This window comes from Scyliorhinus torazame, chromosome 16 (genome assembly GCF_047496885.1).
Source record: "Scyliorhinus torazame isolate Kashiwa2021f chromosome 16, sScyTor2.1, whole genome shotgun sequence".
NCBI classification, from domain to species: domain Eukaryota; kingdom Metazoa; phylum Chordata; class Chondrichthyes; order Carcharhiniformes; family Scyliorhinidae; genus Scyliorhinus; species Scyliorhinus torazame.
Window position 1 is genome coordinate 153,275,664 of NC_092722.1, and position 20,104 is coordinate 153,295,767.

At 43.3% G+C, this 20,104-nt stretch overlaps 1 protein-coding gene across 1 annotated transcript in view; it reads left to right on the top strand.

The window, feature by feature from the left end:
* The first annotated feature begins 893 nt into the window (after positions 1-893).
* The window catches only part of hpdl (4-hydroxyphenylpyruvate dioxygenase-like), a 34,507-nt gene continuing 15,296 nt past the window's right edge, over positions 894-20,104 (top strand). Inside the window, exons 1-4 of the mRNA XM_072479250.1 lie at positions 894-1,525; positions 8,930-9,096; positions 12,475-12,626; positions 17,422-17,555. Coding sequence (XP_072335351.1) covers positions 912-1,525; positions 8,930-9,096; positions 12,475-12,626; positions 17,422-17,555 — 1,067 coding nt within the window. The 5' untranslated portion in view covers positions 894-911. The remainder of the gene's footprint in view (positions 1,526-8,929; positions 9,097-12,474; positions 12,627-17,421; positions 17,556-20,104) is intronic.

Consider the following 20,104-nt stretch of genomic DNA (forward strand, 5'->3'; position numbering starts at 1 on the left):
CGCCTCAAAACATGCAGATCGCAATATTTACCATCTCCACCATTGCTGACAAGAAGTAGGCTTGGATTTCATAGAATTTAGTGCAGGAGGAGGCCATTTGGCCCATCGGGTCTGCATCAGCCCTTAGAGAGGGCACCCCACTTAAGACCCTGCCTCCACCCCATAGCCTTTTGGACACTAAGGGACAATTTAGCATTGCAAATCCACTTAACCTACACATCTTTGTAGTGTGGATGGGAACCGGAGAAAAACCCCACAGACACGGGGAGAAAGTGCAAACTCCAGACAGCCACCCGAGGCTGGAATTGAACCCGGGTCCTTGGAGCTGTGAGGCAGCAGTGCTAGTCACTGTGCCGCCCTTGTGTGGCAATTTATCAATTATAGTACAGGCGCTTGTTTGGTCATAAGTTAAAGAACACTACGGCAATTATGCAGTGATTTTGGATTTTGAAGGCGGCACAGTGGTTAGCACTGCTGCCTCAAGGCACTGGGGTCTCAGGTTCGCCCCGAATTACTGTCTGTGTGAAGTTTGCACATTCTCCCTGTGTCTGTGTGGGTCTCACCCCCACAGCCCAAAAGATATGCATGGCAGGTGGATTGGCCACGCTAAATTGCTCCTTAATTGGAATAAAACCATTGGGAACTCTAAATTTCTAAAAAGCAATCTAATTCAAGTACAGCACCTCAGAACTCAGTGGGAGACGGTCACACAATTGAGGCTCCCTCCCCCCACTCCTCAAGCCTCGCCTCCTCACCTTCAGACCCCGCCCCCCTTCTCCATGCCCCACCCCCTCTCCTGCACGCTCCCTCCACGCCACGCCCCTCCTGCACGCTCTCTCCACGTCCCGCACCTGTGCTCGCCACGCCCCGCCCCTCTCGCCGCACCCCTTCCACGCCACGCCCCTTCCGCCATGGCGGTGCCGGTACAGCGGTTGAGCCACATCGCTTTTCACGTCGGCGACGGCGAACGCCTGGCCCGCGACTTGATCCAGCGCTTCCGATTCCAGCTGTTCGGCAGCCGGGTGACGGAGCGGGTCAGGCAGCTGGTCTTGAGGAGAGGCTCTGCCGTCTTCATGGTGAACGAGAGCCCGGGAGGCCGCCGCGGGGAGCCGGGGCCGCGGGGCCTCCTGTACGATGTGGCCCCGGCCCAGGCGGTCGACAGCGCCTGTAACGTGTCCTTCGAGGTGAGGGACGTGGAGCGGGCGGCGCTGCTGCTGGAGCGCCTGGGCTGCCAGGTCCTTGTGCCGCCCCGGCCGGTGGAGGACGAGTTGGGCTGGGTCGCCTACTCGGTGGTGCGCTCGGTGGTCGGCAACGTGTCTCACACTCTGATCCAGCGGAGCGGTTACCGTGGCGACTTCCTGCCCGGCTTCGGGCCGCCGCCGCCGGCTGAGCAGGAGGCAGCCGGGGGGCCGGGCGCCATCACTCATTTCGATCACATCACCTACGCGTGTCCCCCGCAGCAGAGCGCCCACATCCTGGACTGGTACCGCCGCTGCTTCGGCTTCCAGCGTTTCCTCCTCAACCGGTGAGTGAGGGAGTTTGAATGAAAGGAGGAGGAATGGTTTCGGTGGATCTCCACCCAACGGCAAATACTTAATGCAGTTGACAGGGTGATTCAGTTGTAACCTTCAACGGTTCCGAAGAAGAGCAATATTGGACTCTGTTCTCTCTCCTGAGATGTTGTCAATCCCGCTGAGTTTTTCCAATGCTTTGGTATCCCAAAGATGTGATGGGGAATCACACTCGGAAGTTCCCAGAGTGTTTACCTAATAATGTCCAGAAGGGCCAACTTGCCCTGGACAATTACGTTGCGCTGAGACACATCTCACAAAACTTCGGATTGTTTGGCCAGTTTCTCACACATTAATTCTGAAAGGGTTCGAATAAACAAATCCAAAATCTTCTCCTGTGATTTTTGTGCCCAAAGCCAGGACCGCGTGACGTCCGTGTACGTGCCAGTTGCGTGTCCTCTCTGCCGCCCCTTCTGTTCCTGGGACAGCGCACTGATGTCCGGAGGAGACAGCCTGCCGCGCTGGGTACCACGCCTGCGCACTGTCCCATCTGCCTGATGGGACAGCGCGCATGCGTGCGGCGGCAGGCAGTCTTCACGTAAAAGCCGGTCACGGCTGGCAATTTTACCAGCCGGTTGTTGCCATTGGGGGCTTCTCCTGCGATCGGGAACACCGCGACCACCCACTCGCGGGTCGGGCCTCTGAATTTGAAAAACCCTGGATTAGAGACCATGCTGAAGAAATTGAAGTGTGTTGGGGAAGAGGGATCCAGCTGTCGTGGCCAACATGGAATCCAAAAACATAAGGTAGAATGAGGAATTAAATTTTGCTTTTTCAAAATTCATTTATGGGATATGGGTGTCACTGGTTAGGCCAGCATCTTTTCCCCATCTCTCGTTGCCCTTCAGAAGGTGATGGTGAGTTGTCTTCTTGAACCGCTGCAGTCCTCTCTCTGCTGAGAGAGTTTGTGGGCTGTTATCCAAATTAATATGCAGACCCTTAAAGTTATCTTTGAATCTTATAAAACTTTGGATTAGTACCTAGGCCATGCACATTGGCATATGGTTGAAACAGACAAGAGAATTGAATGTGTCGCTCATAAAATGATGTAGGAACTAGGGTGTTCAATTCAAATGACATTGACACCACAATTGGGGAAAGGGGAGGCTTTTCTTTTGGGACAGGCTTCATTTGAACTGTGACAGGGCCCAGTTTTGATCTAATAACCAGTATAGTGGCATAGTTGCATGGTCATCCAGATTTGGGATGTGACATTTTGGGGCGGGGAGACAAGAATTGGACAGTAGCCCTGATCATAACGGATGAGGAGAGATCTTTGTTTGGAAGAGCAGGGCGTAGAATCCGTGTGGCTGGCGATGAGAAATAATGAGTCAGAAAATGCAAGCTATAGCTTCTAGACTCCCTAACGGTAGTCTTACTGATGAACAGAGAGTATCAATCAAGATATAAGAGGAGCTTGTAACAAAACAATTCAATAATCATCAAGGACTTTAATCTTCACATACACTCAAAATCAAATTAACAAAAGTAGTTTCGGAGGTGAGTTCATGGAAAGCATTTGAGACTGATTCCATTGGGATATACTATTCAAAGAAGCAATCAGGGCAGAATTTTAGATCTTGTTTTGTTTGGATTGTTTAGTAATCTCATGGCGTAGGTTCCTCTGGGAAAGAACGATCATAACATAGAATTTCACATCAGATTTGAGAGTGCTGGAATATTGAGCAGAAAGCTAATTATATAGATATACGGTTTGAGTTGCCTGAAGTAGATTGGGAAATTAGATTAAAAGGTACAATGATAAATAAGCAATGGTAACCACTTAAATAAATATTTCATAATTTTCAACTAACACATAGAACATACAGTGCAGAAGGAGGCCACTCAGTCCACCGAGTCTGCACCAACCCACTTAAGCCCTCACTTCCGCCCTATCCCCGTGACCCAATAACCCCTCCTAACCTTTTTTGGTCATGAAGGGGAATTTATCATGGCCAATCCACCTAACCTGCACGTCTTTGGACTGTAGGAGGCGCACCCGGAGGAAACCCACGCAGACACAGGGAGAACGTGCAGACTCCGCACAGACAGTGACCCAGTGAGGAATCGAATCTGGGACCCTGGCACTGTGAAGCCACAGTGCTAACCACTTGTGCTATCGTGCTGCCCAAAATATATATTCCTTGAGATATATAAACTCTACATGAAAAGGGATCCAAGGCTAACTAAAGAGGTTTGGAATAGTTTTAGATACTAGCAATGGATGACCAAAATATTGATAGTGTTAGAAAATGGAATGAGTAAACTAGTCAGAAATATAAAAGTACTTTTACAAGTATGCAAAAAGATAGTGTAGCAAACAAAATATAAAAGTCCTTCAGAGGCTAAGACTTTAAAAGTGGTAAAGGGTAAAGCACAAGTCCCCATACTTATTGGCCTATATCTACCATTGTAAAAGATGAGGCTGCAGAGATTGTGGATGCACTGGCTACAATCTTCCAAAATGTTGTCGATTACAAGTGTGATCCAGGGCAAACTCCTATGTAGCAAGTGTTAATGGCTTGAGGCGCATCAGCTGAAGGGCTTTTGAGCTGGAGGTCAAGCTGTAGACACTGATGCATCAATATGGGGGGACGTTACCTGGGCATTTTATTTCAGGGTGCAGTCACTCCTTGACGGCACTCCCTGATTGAACTGCCCCCGCTAATCACCTGTTCCCCACTACCACCACTCCGAGGCTGTATCATTCTAATGTCATCCTCGATTGACAGAGCTACCTACCCACTATCTTTTCCTTGACCCCAGTCTTTTCAAAATGTCAAATGCTCTTCAATATTAGGTCCCAGACTTGTCCACCCTGCAACGATGGCTATCTGATGTAATTCCATCCGTGATATCAATTCATCCATTTTGTTACAAATGCTTTTTGCATTCAGAAACTGAGTCTTTAAGTCTTTCTGTTTACCATTTTTGCAATCTTTGGCCTTATCTGCTGGTGTATTCTTAGGTTTGTGCTCTCTGTCCCTTCCTGTCACATTTTGATTATTATTAACCAAATTGCTGTCCTGCTCTTGTACTTCATTGTTCCTTTTGATTTACTGAATCTGCTCTTACATGATCCCTTCCCCCTCCATTATTTAATTTAAAGCCATCTCTGCAGCCCTAGTTATACAACTTGCAAGAACACCGGTTCTATATTTAGATTTATTGTACCGAGATACAGTGAAAAGTATTGTCTGCGTGCAGTCCAGGCAGACTGCTCCATAATAAAAAACATAGTACATAGACATGGACATCGGGTGAAGCATACGGAATATAGTGCTCCAACTGTAGAGAAGATGCATAGAGAGAGCAGTTCTGTCTATGAGAAGGCTATTCAGGAGTCTGGTAACAGCAGGGAAGAAGAGGGCAGCACGGTAGCCTTGTGGATAGCACAATTGCTTCACAGCTCCAGGGTCCCAGGTTCGATTCCAGCTTGGGTCACTGTCTGTGCGGAGTCTGCACATCCTCCCCGTGTGTGCGTGGGTTTCCTCCGGGTGCTCCGGTTTCCTCCCACAGTCCAAAGATGTGCAGGTTAGGTGGATTGGCCATGATAAATTGCCCTTAGTGTCCAAAATTGCCCTTAGTGTTGGGTGGGGTTGCTGGGTTATGGGGATAGGGTGGCGGTGTTGACCTTGGGTAGGGTGCTCTTTCCAAGAGCCGGTGCAGACTCGATGGGCCGAATGGCCTCCTTCTGCACTGTAAATTCTATACCTCTATAAGCTGTTTTTGAATCTGTTGGTGCTTGTAGCTTGGAGGTTTTGTACCTCCTGCCCGATGAAAGAGGGTGGAAGAGAGACTAGCTCAGGTGGGAGGGGTATTTGATTATCCTTCCCACTTTCCCAAGGCATAGGGAGATATAGATGGAGTCAATGAATGGGATGGGAGGCGGGTTCGCGTGATGGACTGGGCTGTGTTCACAACATTCACGGTCTGAGGCTGAGCAGTTGCCGTACCAAGCTGTGATGCAGCCTGATAGGATGCTTTCTATGGTGCAACTATAAAGTACGAGTCTTTCTATGGTGCAACTATAAAGTACGAGTCAATGTGAACATGCTGGTTTAGCTCAGTGGGCTAGGCAGCTGGTTTGTGATACAGAACAAGGACAGGAGAGCGAATTGAATTCCTGTACCAGCTGAGTTTATTCCTGATTTTACTTTACCTTGCACTGAAGAAGACTTAGAAAACTTCCCAAAGATACTTGAAAATCAAAAGGTAGGGTGGCATGTGGTGCAGTGGTTAGCACTGGGACTGCGGCGCTGAGGACCCGGGTTCAAATCCCGGCGCTGGGTCACTGTCCGTGTGGAGTTTGCACATTTTCCCCATGTCGGTGTGGGTTTCATCCCCACAACCCAAAGATGTGCAGGTTAGGTGGATTGGCCACGCTAAATTGCCCCATAATTGAAGAAAAAATAATTAGGTACTCTAAATTTATTTTATAAAAAAAAAAGAAAATCAAAAGGTGAATGGGAAGGAGGAATTTAAAGCTAACTTTAGGGAAAAGCTACTGGGAAAATTGAGACCTAAAGGCTGACCAGATGGTCTGTACCTAAGGATCGTAAAATAAGTGGCTGTAGAGATAATAGATTGGCTATAATCTTCCAATAGAGATAATAGATTGGCTATAATCTTCCAATAAAGATAATAGATTGGCTATAATCTTCCAATAGAGATAATCGATTGGCTATAATCTTCCAATAGAGATAATAGATTGGCTATAATCTTCCAAAATTCCATGGACTCTGGAAAATAGCTAATTTAGCACCTTTATTCAAGAAAGGAAGGAGATAGAAAGCCGGAAAGTACATGGCAGCTCGCCTAACATCTTGGGAAATTGCTAGAATCTTATTATAGCAGGATATTTAGAAAATCATGATTTGATCAGACAGAATCAACATGGCTTTATGAAAGGGAAATCGTGTTTGACTGATTTGGATTTTTTGAGCAAGTAACAAGCAAAATGGATAAAGAGGAACCTGTAGATGTGGTATACTTGGATTTCGAAAATTATTTGAAAGGTCCAAAATCAAACATTACTACACAATATAAGAGAACATGGTCTGGCGGGGGGGGGGGGGAGGAAGAGCACATTGGCATTGATCAAGGTCGTTTAGCTACAGGAAGCTAACAGAGTAGGGATTAATGGGTCTTTTTCAGGTTGGCAACTTGAGGAATGCTACAGAGGTTTACAATCTATATTAATTATTTGGGTGAAAGGACTGAATGTACGGTTATTAACTTTGCTGGTGACACCAAATTTAATTCTGTCAAGAGGAGATGGCCAGTCTGCAAAGAGATATGGGCAGTGAAGTTAGTGGGCAAAAAATTTAGCAGTTAAGTATAATGTGAACCTGTTCACTTTGGCAGGAAGAATGGGCAAAGCAGTATACTATTTAAATAGATAGATTGCAGAACTCGTGTCCCAGGACACTCCGAGAGATGCATAAATCACAAAGTTAGTATGCAGGTACAGTGAGTGATTAGGAAGGCAAATGGAATGTGTTTATTGCCAGGGGAATGGAATATAAAAGTAGAGATGTTTTACTACAGTTGTACACTGGCTACAAGTGGAATAATGTTCACAGTTTGGCCTCTTTATTTGAAGAAATATTTAAGTGTGTTAGAAGCAGAGGGAAGGTTCACTTGACTCATTCCTAGGATGGAGGGTTTATCCTATATGCCCTTCAGAGGCTGTGAAAGGTGCTAGATAGCTACAAGTTTTTCTTTGTAAATCTTCTTATTTAAGTCCACATTGACTTCCATCTGTTTCATGTACTCTGCGTTGAATTCAGTCTTAAGTTTACAAATGTCTTCCCTGTTTTGCTCTTGCTCAACCTCTGCAATCTCCTTTACATGCCAGCACCCATGTTTTGCTGGCCTATGTATATTCCCTCTCTTCCCACCCTGCTTCTCCCCAACTTTGCCATTGGAGTTTTTAAGCCGTCTTGTTTCTACACTGAAAAGCACTCCTAACTTGTAAAAATTTCACCTTTGGTCACATTGCCTAACTTGTTGCTCAGCATCCATTATTCACCCTCGGAATGTTTTCTGTGATGTAAGTACTAACGTTTATTTGTTGAGTGTTACAAATTGACTCAGTTATTTCCCTCTCATGACCAAGCCCCTGTCCTACACATTGAACCATTTCCCCCCCTTATTTGGGGCATTTTAATTTTAGAAACACTGAATAATATTATCAATACAGATTCCCATATCCAGCATTCAATTTTTCACTGGTTGGAGCTGCACACCGGAGCTACCAATTTATTGTGCTGTCCCATATAAATGAGACCTGATGAATAAGTGTCTGCTGTGAGGTGGGGTGTTTGCCTGACATGCCCCCCTCTTTCCCCCCCCCCCCCCTTCCTGTAACTTACTCTTACATAGACATAGAATTTACAGTGCAGAAGGAGGCCATACGTCCCATCGAGCCTGCACCAGCCCTTGGAAAGAGCACCCCACTTAAGCCCACACCTGTAAGCCAACAACCTTACCCAACCCTGTTGGGTACTAAGGGCAATTTGGCATGGCCAATCCACCTAACCTGCACATCTTTGGACTGTGGGAGGAAACCGGAGCTCCCGGAGGAAACCCACGCAGACACGGGGAGAATGTGCAGACTCCGCACAGACAGTGACCCAAGCCGGGAACCGAACCTGGGACCCTTGCGCTGTTCAGCCACTGTGCTACCCACTGTACTACTGTGCATTATCACATGTCCTCATTAAATAAGACCGATTCTGTTTGTCTGCGTTGAAGCAAAATGTACAGTATTAGCTGATCATTTTATATCCATTAGTGCTCCGCCTTGTACTGGCCACCTAAATTCTTCACCTTGTGGAAGGGCAATGCCCAGCAATGAGTTACAGTCATGACTTTCAGACAACTTTGGAACTTGTCAGCGTAGTTATTTTAATGCTACTGCCAGTGCAATGGAATCTACCTTCCCAAGTGTAAATAGGGCAGTTCTATAGCACTGGCAGCTGAAGGCAGAAGGTATTCCGCTGCATGCATCATGCGCTATACAAATCATAACTGACCTTTACAAATAATTCTCATCGTTCAGTGATTTCTGGTATTTGTCTGCCTCCTTATTTGCGTTCTAAAATCCATTCTATTATCTATTCTATTCCTATTTATCTTTTTTTCCTCAGTGTGATAGGCATTTTTATATTAAAGGTGCAATATAAATATAGATTGTATTTGTTACATAATGTAATTTTTTACAATCAGCTGAGCTATTCAGAGCTTTGCGTGACCTATTTTGTGAGTAAAGCATCAAAAAATCTGACGTATAGAGAGCTTCATGATTTGAATAATTTAAAATATGACGGTGTCAATTTTTTTGACTATTTCAGAAGTGACGATCTAGATGATGGTTATGTCATTAAAGGGAATAATCAGGGAATGCGTTTGAGTGCTATGGAGTACTGGAAATGCAGTGAGGTTGGCATGTCCATGCCTGCGATTGAAGAAAAGAAAGTAAACTGCAAACTTGTGTTGGCTGAGTCCTTACCCAACCCAGGTAGAGATTTTTTTTTAATTTAGAGTACCCAATTTTTTATTTTTTTTTTACAATTAAGGGGCAATTTAGTGTGGTCAATCCACCTATGCTGCATATCTTTGGGTTGTGGGGGTGAGACCCACGCAGACATAGGGAGAATGTGCAAACTCCACAGGACAGTGACCTGGGGCCTGGATCGAACTCTGGTCCTCTTTGCTAACCACTGTGCCGCTCAGGTAGAGCATTATTTACAGTATTGGTCCCAACCTAATCTTCACAGGCCTTATACATTTGTGCTTATTGAAAAAGAAATTGAGCACCAACATTGTATTTGAAGGTGAGATAAAATTCAGACATTCCTCACTTTGCTAATTCCTTTCAATACTGATTTTCGATCTTGTCATTAAACGCCTTAAATAAATCAACCACTTGGTTTTAATTTATTGATAGAAGATCTAATTTGACCTTTAACCTTCCTTTCCCTCCATCAACAATAATGGATATTAGTGACAATCCTTGTGATTATCAAAATTTAAAATGGTGCATAGATTTAATTCCGGAACTACCAACCTACTATTCTAACATGAGTAAGAGATATAGTTTTAAGAGAGCAAGCTGACAGGTAACCTATATTAACAGTTTAAAAATTAATACGACTTTAGGTCAGGAAGATCTATTTTGTTACAGCATGTTATGATGTAGGAACATCCTATAAACTGATTCAGTTAGATTTTCAGGAGCCTTTTGACAAGGGTCGACATGAAGGACTTCAATACCAAGGTACAACATGGCACTGGATAAATAAATCTATAAAAGGGGCAATTGAGAATCATCGGAGCCTAGTGAATCTGAGTTGTGTACCTTGGGTCAGCACTGGAACTGATATTGTTTCTGTATAACCGTGACCAACCCTCCCTAGGCCCCGGCCCTGCCGCCACGGCCCTCCTCGGACTCCAACCCAGGCATAGTTTGGCTTCCAGGGCTCCAGCTCCCAACATACTTTCGCTTCTCTCGCACACCTGTCTTCAGTACAGTGTTTGCTGCTCCATCTATCTGAGACTGTTTCTCGCCTTGTTTGCTGCTGATATGCTCACTAGTCAGCCTATCAGCAGCAAACGAGGATGGGAAACAACGTCTGATTGGAGGAACCGCTACAAGCAGAATCTTCCATTGAAACTCATCTGGTTCATTAATGTCCTTCAGGGAAGGAAATCTGCCGTCCTTACCCGATCTCCAGACCCACAAAGCGATGCGGTTGACTCTTAACTGTCCCCCTCTGAAATGGCCTAGCAAGCCACTCAGTTCAAGGGCAATTAGGGATGGGCAAATAATGCTGGCATAATCAGTGACGCCCACATTCCAAGCGTGAATAAAAAGAAAATTTCATATGAAGTTTGAGAGTGATTTGGTTGAATCCAAAACTAGGGTCTTAAATTTAAACAAAACCAATTGCAGACATTGTAGCCTGGTATAGCCTGTCAGTGTTGTTTGTCTGTTTCTCAGAACTCGAGCGTTCACTGTACATATGAATGGTAAACTGGTTCATCAGCCCATAAGGACGTTTTTCGGTGAATAGTTTGTATGAGATCACCTGTGGTTCGAACTAGAAATCTGGTTTATTTGCAAATGTTAGTTGAAGCACAAATCAAACAACCAGATAAATCAATGGTTTATTCAGTTTACAAAATCTGAAACAAACTAGTGCGTACTACACTTTTACTTCGGACAGTGATGAAACTTTTTCCTGCAGGGGAGTGTGAAATATAGTCAGAACTAATCCGTTTCTGTTTTTTCTTTTAGATTTGTATTTAACTTGTTTGTTAGAGTAGGCTGAAGTGGGATTGGTATTCGTAGCTGAGGATTAGGGAGTGAGTCAATTGGGTGTCCCCTCCATGGGGATTTCCTTTTTTGTTCTTTTGTCTGTGAGCATTGTGCTGCTCCTGGTACTGGTCTGGCCCGGTTTAATGGGTGGGGGTTCCCGGTGGAGTGGGTGGGGTTTCTCAGATGGTGGGGGACGAAGGCCAGCTCTCCCTCCCAGGACACCCTTTTGATGGGTGCCTTGGCTTTTCTTCTTCTCATGGACTTGGATCCCTTCCTGGCTAGAGTTAGAGGAATTACTTTTTCACTCCTTGTGTGAGTGGGGCTGGTGCATTGTCCTGGATGGGGTTGGGTGGGTGTAGCCTCAATGGGGTATGGCGTTTGGGGTTGTGTGAGAGGTCCTAGGGACATAATTTCCTGAATTTTCTTTTTGGATAGTGCTAGGCTAGACCAGGCCCAATGTCATGACTGACATCCTGTTGTCTCTGAGGACTGGAGGTACCCCCTTTTGAGGAAGCCTGCAGGTGGGGCCTGGAGAGACTGGGTTTGGTCCCCAGGAACATGGAGATTTGGGAATGGGCTAAGCTCTACTTTGTAGATATCCTTTTTTTCCCCCTGGGGTAGGTATTGACGGCTGGCTCTCCTTGTTGGTGTGCCTGAGAAGTTGGGGGTGTGGATTGGATACGGATTCCCTGTTTTTTTTCTCTCGTATTTTATGTATGGTATTATTTTGTAACTGTGTGTCAATTTTTAAAATTTTAAATTCTAATACATATACTTATTAAAAAATTGTGTAGTGTTCCCACACTAGGAATCCTCACCCCTGCACAACAAAAAATGTCACATCCAGCCATTGCAATGCAAATACTTCCATATCCAGCACAATGCTGGGACTCCTCACCTCAATGTGACATGTCCCAGTATTAGTCCCCTACTCCTGCAGTACTCTGACCATAACATCCCTTATAGTGTTAACATGTTCTCCCATAACTTTGTATGCATTTGATCATGCTTCCAAATCATTGCTTCATATGGTTCCTTCTACCTATATAGGTAATCTCCGATCTCCCCTTCCTCTGTATCCTGGGATTTGAAAAGCAAGATAAAATTAACAACATGGTTAAATTAACTTTTAATTATAACCAAGACCCCTGATTTAGCTTGACTGCAAATAATAATCATTGAATGCAAAACCCAAAATATCACTTAATGTTCTCTCAATATTTTAAATAAACAATTTGAATTGTTCATCACAAATCAGTAGATAGACCCACTATGCTATATGTATTGTGCGAATGATATATTTTTTTTACGTGGAATTGAACTGCAATAGATTACTATCACCACGCACACTGCCACAAAGATCTGTGCATCTGGCGAGGGCTGTGAATTGTTGTGCTTGTGTATTCTTTGAACTTTTTGGTTGAAATAAATTTCTAAACAGAAAGATATGAGATTAAAAGTTAGTGCAAGTTTAGCTCTGCTCACAGCCAGCCCTTCTGATGGTCTAGCACAAATCTATGTAAGAAACATGAAAATAAATTATTGGATACCTTTCACAATATTTTTGCCTATTTTTAGATAAAAACCAAATCGACACATTTTTGGAGCAGCATGGTGGAGCTGGGATACAACATGTCGGATTGTACACAACTGACATCATTTCAACTTGCAAGTCCCTTACAGATGCTGGGGTTCAATTCTTCTACCCCCCTTCTGGGTATTACTCTGAGGTATAGTACTAGTTCAACAACTTTGCTGATCTAAGGAATTAAATTCAATTGCAATTATGTCAAAAGGCTATGATGAACAATAGGCCTGCCTAAAATGAACCTTGAGTGGCATTGAGGTAGCAAATGGCTGTGTTTCCTTTAATATTCAAGATTATATTAATTTGATTTCATATTTAGTTGATATGGTAGTCAAGCAGCAATAGGTTTGCACTTACTGCCTTGGAAGGTTAACTTTTGAATAGTTATTGCTTCTCGGCCTTTTGGCTAAGCTCAAGCGTCAGATCAAGCCTAAGGTGAGGTGCAGTGCCTTTTCTTGTTGACTTGGATCTTGTATCTCTCCCTTGTGGAGACCATGGATTGGGTTCAGTTTGAATTGGTTTTCGGAACAAGCAATGGGATGGATTAAGGGTTTACCCTGTCCGCTCTGCGCATTGGCTTTGTAACTTTATTGATGGGATAAAAAATAAATAAACATTTGAATAGGTAGCAATAACTGATCTTTCTATTTGCTCATGATCTCTTCACAAACAGTATCACCATTACATTGATGGAAGAACTTTGGGAGCAGCATTGTCAGTTGATATCACTGATTTTTGCCAGGGAAGCACGGTGGTGCAGTGGTTAGCACTGCTGCCTCATGGCAGTGTGGACCTGGGTTCAATCCTGGCCCTGGGTCACTGTGTGTGGAGTTTGCACATTCTCCCCGTGTCTGCGTAGGTCTCACCCCCACAACCCAAAGATGTGCAGGTAGGTGAATTGACCATGCTAAATTTCCTGTCAATTGGTTTAAAAAAAAAAGAATTGGGTACTCTAAACTTATTTTTAAAAAGATATCACTGACTTGCCACAGATATGGCTTTGGTTAAACTGTTTTAGCTATATGCACTAATTTTAGTACGGAGTGCTTTTTGCAATACAGCTAAACATACTTGATTACTTTTGCCACTGTCCAGTGCAAAACATTGCTGCCTGTCTCTTCCACAAAAGGTTGAAATACTAACAGAATTTATCAGACACAAGACAGCTTGCTGCAGCTTTTAGACTTTTGTTCCAATAGTTGCAAGCTATTGTTTCACTTCATCAGTCTGACTGTTGAGAGTGTAGCCTTGCAGAATGCTCACCATACGAACCTACATTCTCCATCCACAATGGAGTTAAATGCTGCTTGCCTTTTGTCATGATGTACCCTGTTGGAGCTACTCATTCTTTGGGCTTACTCTCTTCCAATGGCATAATGTTGTAATTCTGTTTGGTCCAGCTGATCACAATGTCAGCTTCCCCTCCATACAATATTGCTAGTGTTTCTGAGTTACGGAAGCCTGATATTTCACACCAGTTTAATAAATATGCAGTGACTAAGGAAGTAAAGCATGCATAGTCAAAAAAATGTCACTGCATCTCATCCTTGTATTTTACCAAAAAAACAAAATTATTAAAGTACAGAAGAATGCACCTTACAAATATGAATATGATGAACATACAAATTAGGAGCAGGAGTAGGCTTCTAGGTCCCTTAAGCCTGCTCCGCCATTCAATGAGATCATGGCTATCTGATTTTAACCCCAACTCCACGTTCCCACCTATCCTTGATAACCTTTCACCCCTTGTTTAACAAAAGTCTATCTAGCTCTGCCTTAAAAAGATTTTAAGACCTTGCTTCCACCGCCTTTTAAGAAAGAGAGTTCCAGAGATGCCTGACTATGAGAAAATAATTTCTCCTTGTCTCTGTTTTAAAATGGGCGACACCTTTATTTTTCACCAGAGGCCCCTAGTTCTAGATTCTTCCACAAGAGGAAACATCCTCTCCACATCCACCCTGTCAAGACCCCTCATTATCATGTTTCAATAAAATCACCTCTTATTCTTCTAAACTTCAGCAGATACAGGCCTAACCTGCCCAATCTTTCCTCATAAGACTACCCTCCCATTCCAGGAGTCTAGTAAACCTTCCTATTGAGAGTGTTGAGATCACATGCCCTTTTACTCTTTTTAATACACTAATCAAGAAAGCAATCAGCCAATCTGAATTTGAAATTAGCATTTGGCTTGTGGCTAACATTAGAAAATAATGCTTTGAGTCATTTAATAATATACTGATAAAAGTAGGGAGTTAAGAGACTGCCCCCAGAAACAGCTGGCTTGCTGCCAGAATGTTTTTGCTGATTTAATACTGAATAGTTAATTGTGGTTACGCATTACATAGGTAATTTCCATTTGTGAACACTTATTGGTGTCAATCATTTCTGTATCAATGCTGAAATCTTAAATATTGTGTTTTATTGCTGATAAACGGAGTGTAACCAAGCTGATCAAAAGTGAGAGTACTTGGCTCCTTTCAACTCTTGTATCTTCTTGGATCATAAGTATGGCTTTGGTTTTTCATAACTGCATATAGTCTTTTGTTTGCCATGACTCTATGGTCTCGATATCTGCAAACAAAGGATGAAAATCTGTCTTGGAAAAAGCTTGTTTCATTTCATAATTTTAAAAAACATTCTGATTAATTTATAATTTGGCACAGTACTAGAAATTTTAGTGAAGGCCGTGGCTACCGTGATTAAGAATTTGTTGTGCTTAGTTCATGGACCAGCAGTTAAAACATGCACAGTGGTTAGCACTATTGCTTCACAGCGTCAGGGTCCCGGGTTCACTGTCACTGGGTCACTGTCTGTGTGGAGTCTGCACGTTCTCCCTGTGTCTGCGTGGGTTTCTTCCGGGTGGTCCGGTTTCCTCCCACAAGTCCCAAAAGATGTGCTTGTTAGGTGAATTGGCCATTCTGAGTTCTCCCTCCGTGTACCCAAACAGGCGCCAGAGTGTGGCAACTAGGGGATTTTCACAGTAACTTCATTGCAATGTTAATGTAAGTCTACTTGTGACAATAAATATTATTATTAAAATTCATCTCCATCTTTTGGGAATAGCCGTTGTATCAGAGATTTAGTGTAAATGTGCAGTAAATTGGTTGTTACTGCAAACTCTCCAATATTAACTTAGAAGGAGCCAAAGGTCTGTGGTTATCCTGATGGCCAGCAGCAGCAGTGATGTTGCTCTACTCATACACTAGCATCCTAATAAACTCACCAGAAAAAAAATTTCTCCACAGTCTATTTATTTTTGGTCATTAAGTAGACATTTAAAATTTTTTTGTTTCTTTCATCTCTCAATTCCATCTTTCTTTCCCCTTTCAAAATATGATTTCACAATGAGTTAAATATACTCATTTACACTAGACAGCAAGATCTTAACTGACTCAAAGGCAATTCACTTGCTCAGAGTTAAATACAGGCCCTGTGTGTCTCTGATAATTACCCAGCTCTCTCTCTCACCGCAGAGGGTGCAATTTTGAAAGTGATCTCCAAATACCACAAGTTTCCACCGAAAAGCTCTCAAACCATTTGTGAGCAACTGCAAGGATGATGAACGGTGAGTGCTGTTGCATTGCTGCTGACACGCAAACGCCAGATCACCATCTGCCTTCTGTCATGTGAGAGTACCTTTAAGAAATGGGTGTTTATAAATGGGTGTGTATATAAATATCTGTAGTGAGAGTACCTTTAAGAAATGGGTGTTTACTACTGCAGTGATGTCAGAGTGGGTGGAGCTGGGCTGTCTGTCTGCTTTTTACTTTCGTTTTAGGCTGTTTGCTGCAGGGTGTGTTTTAATTTCGTTTTCAGTGTTGGAGCTGAAGCCAGACAGAGCAGGTGTACTGTTGATCTCTCTGCCATGAAAAGACTACCTCTTGATCATTTGGTGAATTCAGAATTATAAATGTTCTCAGTAGTGAATGTAAACCTAATGTGCTTCTGTTAAAAGGTGTTTCTTTTGACTTCTGGATGTTTGGGAAGTTATTAAGGATTACTTAGTGTTGTATTCTTTGGGGGTTGTATTCGAATTGATGGTTGCTAAGATGTTCACTGTATGTTTTAAAAGGTTAACTTGAGTTCATAGAATAAACATTGTTTTGCTCTAAAAAATACTTTTCCATTTCTGCTGTGCCATACCTGTTGAGTGGGCCGTGTGCTCCCCATACCACAATCTATTAAAAGTTGTGGGTCAGGTAAACTCCATGATATACTTTGGGATTCTCTAAACCCTGGCCCATAACACGTCACAATCCAGAGTGGCAACATTTAGTACAGCCAAACTGCATGCATGTGTGAAATATGCTGCCTCTAATTTGGTGCGCTCACCCTGAATCACTGATTATGCTGACAATATCAAATCAAATACAGAGAATGTGTTTACCTAAGACAGCATCTACACATTACCAGTCATTTTTAAAATGGGTGCAATCTGGTGTGAAACATGAGGCACTTCATAGTGTGGTTACACAGACCACAAACATTCAAAGAACAACCAGCAACACGTTCTCAGTCATAACTATCTATATCCCACACAACGGGAAAAGAAAAGTAATGGGATAATACAAATGTTTCTGTGTTCTAACATTAGATTTATTTTTGTTCTTTTTTAGATTTCTTTATAATGTTGTAAATCATTTTTACAGTATCCTTTGCAATGAACAAGTGACCATGGTTGCTAGAAATACTAAACATTACAGGCAGGCTGTTAGATATTTTCTAACAGCTGGTAACACCCCACAATTTAGAAACAAGTTTTTTTGATTGACAAAAAAAAATGTAATTTTTCACCCCAGTTTTATACATATCTAATACTGTGTTTTGTTCTGGCCCCATTCTCAATATTTTGATTTTGTTTCTGTTGTCTGTATTTAGTAGGCGCAAATTTGTATTTTAGTTCCATCACCATTTTACCATCTTCTTTTTCCCCACAGACCGTGAAATGGCAGGAGATCATGAAAGCAGGACAAGACCCAGAGGTGCTTTCACATTATGGCATCCTTCTGGATTCCGAGGTAGATGATGTACATTGTAAAGGAGAAACCAAATGTCAGGCATCAACTGAAAGGTTTGTTTTCTGTGAACCAAAGTAGGTGGGTTGGCCACGCTAAATTGCCCCTTAATTGGAAAAAATGAATTGGGTACTCTAAATTTATATTTAAAAAAGAGAAATGTAGGTGTTTTTTGTGGCAGAAGTTGGAATCTTGATAACGCGATGCATAGAACCTGAATTTCACACACTGATACATGATACATTTTCAAGCTGTAGTCCTTTCACCACATGTCTAAAAATATATAAAGTTTTGCACTTCTATCTTGATCTGGGAGGGGGCTTCAATCTATCTTTTGTGTTAATGGACTATATTGATGCGCAGAAACCAGATTGTTTCCTATACCTTTGATTAAAAATGTTGTATACGTACAACCTAAATGTTTTGACATACTGTGTTAGCCTTTTCTCATTTGTTAGGATATCGGACCAGACCCCAACATTTGTTAGGATACCGGACAAGAACGCCAAACAATTTGTTTTAATTTTGTAAAAATGTGAGGAAAGGATACTTCACCCCAGAAGTGATGACTCTGACCAATAGGTATAATTTTATGTTAAAACAAACTAAAATTTAAATACAGAACTAACCACATTAACATAAAAGAAATACTTTACAATTAACGATTAAACAGTTCTTACTATCTACCTGCTGCTAACCCCAATTAAGCAACCCAATAAAGTTCAAATGCCACTTAACAAACAGATTGCTTGTTTAGCTGTGGACGTTTGGAGAGGAAGACCATTTCAAGATTCAGGATACTGCTCAACCTAGCCGCATTTGGCAAACTGCCGTTCAACTTAAAATTCTTCTGTCTTGTCAGACGCAAATCCTATGGCAAAGTGCAAAACTACAGACAGACCTGGCTCCTCCCATTAATAACATCATCTGTATTCCACTGAGATACCACATGACCTGCTTAGGTCAGACTAAATACAGCACCTCATGAATTGACTACTCCGTTATCTCAGATTTACGACTTAATTATAGCTTTAGCCGACAGTCTGGATACCGTAACCTAGGTTCTTTAATAATATTACTGCAACAAATATATACCTTAACCCAGGTTTTTAAACTTCTCTGAAAACTTGACTGGATTATGGTCTGTATAAACAATTGTCTCTGATTAATTGTTAGCAACGTAAATGTCAAAATGTTGCAATGCCTATACTATGCCTATGCCAAGAGAGAATATCAAACCAAGCTAGAGTCACAGACAGACTCTCGGCGGTTGTGGCAAGGACTAAACAACATAACGGGCTACAAAGCGAAGCCGAACAGTATCTCTGGCAGCAGCGCACCCCTCCCCGATGAACTCAATGCATTCTATGCTCGGTTCGAGCAGGTAACCAACAATCCACTGTCGAGTGCCCCAGCAGCCCATAATTCACCCATACCCACCATCACAGCTTCCGAAGTCAGATTGGCCTTCCTGAAAATGAACCCTCGGAAGGCGACGGGCCCGGACGGGATCCCTGGATGTGCACTCCGAGCCTGCGCGGACCAGCTGGCAGAGGTATCCGCGGACATCTTTAACCTGTCTCTACTCCACTCCGAGGTCCCCACCTGCTTCAAGAAGACCACCATCATACCGGTACCAATGAAGAACCAGGCAACGTGCCTCAATGACTACCGACCAGTGGCCCTGACTTCAGTCTTAATGAAATTCTTCGAGAGGTTGATCATGAAGCGCATCACCTCCATACTCCCAGAACGCCTTGATCCACTGCAATTCGCATAGCGCTGCAACCGGTCCACATCAGACACCATTTCCCTGGTCCTACACTCATCCCTAGAGCATCTCGAAAACAAGGACTCCTACATTAGACTCCTATTTATTGACTACAGCTCCGCCTTCACCACCATAATCCCAGCCAAGCTCATATCAAAGTTCCAAAACCTAGGACTTAGCTCCCCACTCTGCAACTGGATCCTCGGTTTTCTGACCAACAGACCACAATCGGTAAGAATGAACAACAACACCTCCTTCACAATAGTCCTCAACACCGGCGCCCCGCAAGGCTGCGTACTTAGCCCCCTACTCTACTCCCTGTACACACACGACTGCGTGGCAAAACTTGGTTCCAACTCCATCTACAAGTTTGCTGATGATACGACCATAGTGGGCCGGATCTTGAATAACGACGAGTCCGAATACAGGAGGGAGATAGAGAATCTAGTGGAGTGGTATAGCGACAACAATCTCTCCCTCAATGCCAGCAAAACTAAAGAGCTGGTAATTGACTTCAGGAAGCAAAGTACTGTACACACCCCTGTCAGCATCAACGGGGCCGAGGTGGAGATGGTTAGCAGTTTCAAATTCCTAGAGGTGCACATCTCCAAAAATCTGTCCTGGTCCACCCACGTCGACGCTACCACCAAGAAAGCACAACAGCGCCTATACTTCCTCAGGAAACTAAGGAAATTCGGCATGTCCACATTAACCCTTACCAACTTTTACAGATGCACCATAGAAAGCATCCTTTCGAGCTGCATCACAGCCTGGTATGGCAACTGCTCGGCCCAGGACCGCAAGAAACTTCAGAGAGTGGTGAACACCGCCCAG